The 6,311-nt window shown below is 38.9% G+C and overlaps 1 protein-coding gene across 1 annotated transcript in view; it reads left to right on the top strand.

Moving 5' to 3' along the window:
* Positions 1 to 5,681, top strand: part of LOC105888165 (zinc finger protein 83-like) — a 28,761-nt gene extending 23,080 nt beyond the window's left edge. The window contains exon 4 of the mRNA XM_023507985.1: positions 3,157 to 5,681. Within this exon, the coding sequence (XP_023363753.1) occupies positions 3,157 to 5,672 (2,516 nt within the window). The 3' untranslated portion in view covers positions 5,673 to 5,681. The remainder of the gene's footprint in view (positions 1 to 3,156) is intronic.
* The last annotated feature ends 630 nt before the right edge of the window (positions 5,682 to 6,311 follow it).

The following is a 6,311-nucleotide window of genomic DNA, read 5'->3' as shown; positions in this document are numbered from 1 at the left end:
TGTGGCTGGCGCCCTACCAACAGCTACAGGCGCTGCCATTAAGAGAGTTGTTTTACATTTTAGTCAAATAATTCACAGGGCTATCTTGTTTCAAGGATTTTCTAGTGGAGACATTTTATTCTAAAGGCATTTGCCCTCAAATGTTTATAGCAGCACAATTTACGATCATAAAGATGTAGAAACAACCCAATTGGCCATCAGTACCTGAATGGATTAATAAAATGTGGCATATGTACACCATGAAATACTATTCAGCCATTATAAAAATGGTGACCTGGCCTCTTTTGTAACAACTTGCATAGATTTGTCTGGAGTTTTCTACTTTGCTATCTTGAAGACATTGGTCTTCCTTTTATTTATGCCAGGTTCTGTGTTAAGAGGTGCAGTGATGAATTTTAAATAATTAAAGGGCCCAGCAAAAGGGGCACTGTTTATGCCAGAAAAGTGAGACTAACTTTTCTAATTTTAATTTTTAATTATTTTTTATGTTTTTAGACAGTACCCTTGGTAGAGTGATACGGCATCATAGCTCACAGCAACCTCAAACTCCTAGGCTTAAGTGATTCTCTTGCCTCAGCCTCCCAAGTAGCTGGGACTATAGGTGCCTACCACAATACCCAGCTATTTTTGGAGACAAGGTCTCATTCTGGCTCAGGCTGGTCTCCAGCCTGTGAGCTCAGGAAATCCACCCACTTCAGCCTCCCAGGTACTAGGATTACAGGTGTGAGCCACCACGCCCAGCCTAATCTTTCTAATTTTAATTTAATTTAATTAATTTATTTTTGAAACAGAGTCTCACTCTGTCACCATGGGTAGAGTGCTGTGGCATCATAGCTCACACCAACCTCAAATTCTTGGACTTGAACAATCCTCTTGCCTCAGCCTCCCAAGTAGCTGAGACTATAGGCACCAGCCAAAACTCCTGGCTAGTTTTTCCATTTCTAGTATAGAGGGGGTTTCAGGGGGTTTCATTCTTGCTCAGGCTGGTCCCTGAACTCCTAGGCTCAAGTAATCCGCCCACCTTGCCTCCACAAGTGCTTGAGTTAAGGGCATGAGCCACTGTGCTTGACCCCCACTAATTTTTACTTATCAAAAGTTTTATTTTCTTCAGTAATGACATACTATTTATTAAATATTTTAGTTAATGTAGTTTTCATTTAATCTCACTAATGTGATCAAGAACAAATTTTTCTTTTTTTTTGAGACAGAGCCTCACTCCATAACCCTGGGTCAAGTGCTCTAGTATTATAGCTCACAACAGTGTCCAACTCTGAGGCTCAAGGGATCCTCTTGCTATAGCCTCCTGCATAGTTGGGACTCCAGTAGCTTGTCACAATTTCCAGCTCATTTTTCTATTTTTGGGAGAGATGACGGTCTCTCTCTCGATCAGGCTAGTCTAGAACTCCTGAGCTCAAGCAGTCTACTGGCCTCAGCATCCCATAGTGCTGGGATTACAGGCATGAGCCCCCATGTTTTAGTAATGACCTTCTAGTTTTGCTGTTTGAAACATCCCTCTACCTGCCCAGCCAGTAGATCATCATCTGTACCCAGGATCTGTCTATATTGCTACACCCTTGATAATAACTTATTGTGTCTTTGTGTGTACAGTACAAAATCATCCCTCTCTCTATCATGGCCATATCCAGGTATTTGCTTTTGGGTCCCACTGAGAGCATACCTATACATAATTTCCTAGAATCTCCCATCCAGGTACCAACTGGGCCCAATGCTTCTTAGCTTCTGAAATCAAAGATTGGACATACTCAGGGTGGTATAGCCACAGGCAATATTCTAGAATCTATATGTAGAATTTCTTGCATTCTATAAAGAAAATTCAGAGGTCATTCAATGTGATAAATATAACTTCGTAGTAAATATTGTAAGACTTACAGACCTAATTTCTTCCCATGTTATCAAACCATCTCCTTTCAATTTCTTCCATTTTAGCCTCACTGTCACAGCTTTAGTCTCATAATTGACAACAGAATAGTTATGTGTTCCTTAATTCGTTTTGTTTTTCTACCAGAGTCAGAATTTTAAATGACATAGTATAATTCTGTTTCCATAGATTTTCAAGTAATGTCTGCACCTGTATGCCCATATAAAAACATATTATGTATTTAACATTTTTCATAACACAGTGGGGTTTTAGCATATTACTTTTTGTATTCCTGACCACACCAGTTTCCACAAAACCCCTTCTGAACAACTCTCCCTTACTATGTAAACACAGTTGCTTACCATTGGCAGACTTTTGCAGGATGCTGCCCAGATTGTTATTTTGACTGGTGCCTAAATCAAGATGGGACCTGGGTGACGACTCATACACCGTTGTCTGTGAGGAATGACTGAGTAACCCTGTAGGCAACATAGTTGACACTTTCTGTGTCCCTTGAATGGTTCTGCTCTGTGCTGTTTCCTATGAACTTTTGTTTCTGTTGCTGCTTGGTTCACCCATTGTTCCTAAGAACATGTCTGAGCCTCAGGCCCTGGGTCAAGTCTTATTTTTGTCACTTAATGTGCAAATCAGGGTTAGATGCTTAAATGCTGTGGACCTGCTGTTTTTACGTGAAACATAATTAATCTCAAGGTTCTTCTAACAAGTTAGTTCTGGTTATGCCTAAGAATACTGCATGTTGTTTATAAAGACTATAAAATTGTTAATAGGACCTCATTAGATGAACTTTGACCAAGATGAATGTTCAAGTCATAGTTGCCTGAATTATGTCATATAGGATTATATTTCTTAATTTATTTCAAATAATGTTTTCTGTGATCCTAGTTGTTATATTTTCCAAGTGTAAGTATATCATTCTCTTCAATTATTGAACAGCATGTGTTTTCAGCCCATTTCATTGCTTTGCCTTCAGGGTAAAACAATTCTGCTTTTGGAGTTAACATGGATTTATGCAATGTGTTTTGCTTATAGGTTGTTTCACGCAAGACTTGCCTGCCTACTATTTTGAATTACATGTAATTACATTTACTGTATTTAAAAAACAAGTTTTCCTTAGAGTTAAATGTCACAATTGTATGTTTCATAACTCTGTGTGCTGTACCTATGCTACTCTTGGTATATTGTTATATATTTCAATAAGAGGTGTTTAATGACCATGTGTAATTCATCAGACACCTGTGGTTCTTTATATCTTGTAGGTGTCTCTTCTATATGTATGATAAATGAATTTCCACCTAAAGAGAGCAATAGTATAGAAGAAATATCCCCCACAGTGATGTTGGAAAGGCATGAAATCCATGACATTGAAGACTTTTGTTTTAGGGAAATCCAGAAGAATATATGTAACTTTGAATATCACTGGAGAGATGACGTAAAACGTTGCAGTGCAGTCCATATGACCCCTCAGGGAAATCTCTCTAGAAGGAGAGATCAGCATGATAGAAGGTATTCAGGAAACAAGCTTATTAATAATCAGCTGAGATTGAACACCCAGTCAGATCTACCAGAACTGCAGCTATTTAAGGCTGAAGAGAAAAGTTATGACTGTAATCCCATGGAGAAGTCTAGCAAGAATGATTCCTTGGTTTCCCCAACCCACAGAATTCCTTCTACTGTGAAACCACACCTTTCTTATAAACATGTGTATGATCCTATGGATTCATTATTCATGCCAAGAGAGAAACCACACAAATTGACAGAACATTACAAATGTACTGAGTGGGACAAGGCCTTGAATCATGGGTTACATTTTACTATTCATGAAGTAATGCATGCAGAGAAGAAACAATTTAAATGTGACATATGTGGCAAGGTGTTCAATAAAAAATCAAGCCTTGGAAGTCATCAGAGAATCCATGTTGGACAGAAATCTTACAAGTGTAATGACTGTGACAAGGTCTTCCAGCAGATTTCACAGCTTACACGACATCAGAGAATCCATACTGGAGAGAAACCTTACAAATGTAATGAATGTGGCAGGGTCTTCAATCAGATTTCACAGCTTATACGACATGGGAGAATCCACACTGGAGAGAAACCTTACAAATGTAATAAATGTGGCAAAATGTTCAGTAATAATTCAAACATGGTACAACATCTGATAATCCATACAGGAGAGAAACCTTACAAATGTAATGAATGTGGGAAGGTCTTTAATCATATTTCACGCCTTGTACAACATCAGAGAATTCACACTGGAGAGAAACCTTACAAATGTAATGAATGTGGCAAGGTGTTCAGTCAAAATTCACACCTTGCAAGTCATCAAAGAATTCATACTGGAGAGAAACCTTACAAATGTAATGAATGTGGGAAAATGTTCAGTCAGAAGTCATCCCTAGGAAAGCACTGGAGGATTCATACAGGAGAAAAACCTTACAAATGTAATCAGTGTGGCAAAGTGTTCCGTCAGAAGTCATCTCTAGGAAAGCACTGGAGGATTCATACTGGAGAGAAACCTTACAAATGTAATGAATGTGGCAAGGTGTTCGGTCAGAAGTCATCCCTAGGAAAGCACTGGAGGATTCATACAGGAGAGAAACCTTACAAATGTAATGAATGTGGCAAGGCCTTCAGAGAAAAGACATCCCTTACATGTCATCAGCGAATTCATACTGGAGAGAAACCATATGAATGTAATGAATGTGGAAAGGTATTCCGTGAAAGTTCAGCCCTTGCACAACATCGGAGAATTCACACTGGAGAGAAACCTTACAAATGTGATGTATGTGGCAAAATGTTCAGTCAAAATTCAATACTTATACAACATCTAATAATCCATACAGGAGAGAAACCTTACAAGTGTAATGAATGTGGCAAGGTCTTTAGTCATATTTCAAGCCTTGCACAACATCAGAGAATTCACACTGGAGAGAAACCTTACAGATGTAATGAATGTGGCAAGGTGTTCAGTCAAAATTCTCACCTTGCAAGTCATCGAAGAATTCATACTGGAGAGAAACCTTACAAATGTAGTGAATGTGGAAAGCTATTCCGTGAAAGTTCAGCCCTTGCACAACATCGGAGAATTCACACTGGAGAGAAGCCTTACAAATGTAATGTATGTGGCAAAATGTTCAGTCAAAATTCAGTACTTATTCAACATCTGATAATTCATACAGGAGAGAAACCTTACAAATGTAATGAATGTGGCAAGGTCTTTAACCATATCTCACATCTTGCTCGACATCGGAGAATTCACACTGGCAGGAAACCTTACAAATGTAATGAATGTGGAAAGGTATTCCATCAAACTTCACACCTTGTAAGTCATCAAAGAATTCATACTGGAGAGAAACCTTTCAAATGTCATGAATGTGGCAAAGTCTTTAATCGTATTTCACACCTTACAGAACATCGAAGAATTCACACTGGAGAGAAACCATACAAATGTTATGAATGTGGTAAAATGTTCAGTCGTACATCAACCCTAGGAAAGCACTCCAGAATTCATACTGGAGAGAAACCTTATAAATGTAGCGAATGTGGCAAAATGTTCAGTCAAAGTTCACACCTTGCAAATCATCGAAGAATTCATACTGGAGAAAAACCTTATAAGTGTGATGAAGGTGACAAACTGTTTAGTCAAAATTCATATCTTATATATCATCAGAGAATTCTTACTGGAGAGAAACCTTATAAATGTGAAAAGGTTTTCAATCTAAAGTCATCTTTAGCACATCATCAGAAAGCTCACACTGAAAAGAAATCTTAGAGGCTCAGCACCTGTGGCTCAAGCTGCTAAGGCACCAGCCACATACACCTAAGGTGGCGGGTTCGAATCTAGCCCGGGCCCGCCAAATGACAATGATGGCTGCAACCAAAAAATGGCCGGGCATTGTGGCGGACACCTGTGGTCCCAGCTACTTGGGAGGCTGAGGCAGTAGACTCACTTGAGCCCAGGAGTTGAAGGTTGCTATGAGCTGTGGTGCAACGGCACTCTACCCAGGGGGACAGCTTGAGGCTCTGTCTAAAAAAAAAAAAAGAAAAGAAAAGAAACCTTAGAAATGTAATGAGTGTGACCAATCTTTTTGTGTGTGTTCAAATCTTATTGTACATAATGTACTCCATTATGTACTCCATGCGGGAGAAACCTTTCAAATGTAATGAATTGAATGTGGCAAGGCTTTCAGTGATTGCCTTTATCACTGAAGGTGATCAATTGATACCTTTAACATCAGGGATTTCATGCTGGAGAGACATCTTATTAATGTGACAATGTAATTAATGTAGAAAGGTATTTTCTCAGCATTAAAGAGAGGGCATTAAGTAATTCACACTAGAACAGCTATTCTCAACCTGTGGGTCCGACCCCTTTGTAACAATGAAAATACATCTCAGCATTAGGAAGGTT

Source organism: Otolemur garnettii, unplaced genomic scaffold, assembly GCF_000181295.1.
Source record: "Otolemur garnettii isolate 467f Iridium unplaced genomic scaffold, OtoGar3 scaffold00212, whole genome shotgun sequence".
Classification (NCBI taxonomy): Eukaryota; Metazoa; Chordata; class Mammalia; order Primates; family Galagidae; genus Otolemur; species Otolemur garnettii.
Note: the sequence above shows the minus strand (reverse complement) of the source record. Positions and strands in the feature narration are given on the sequence as shown.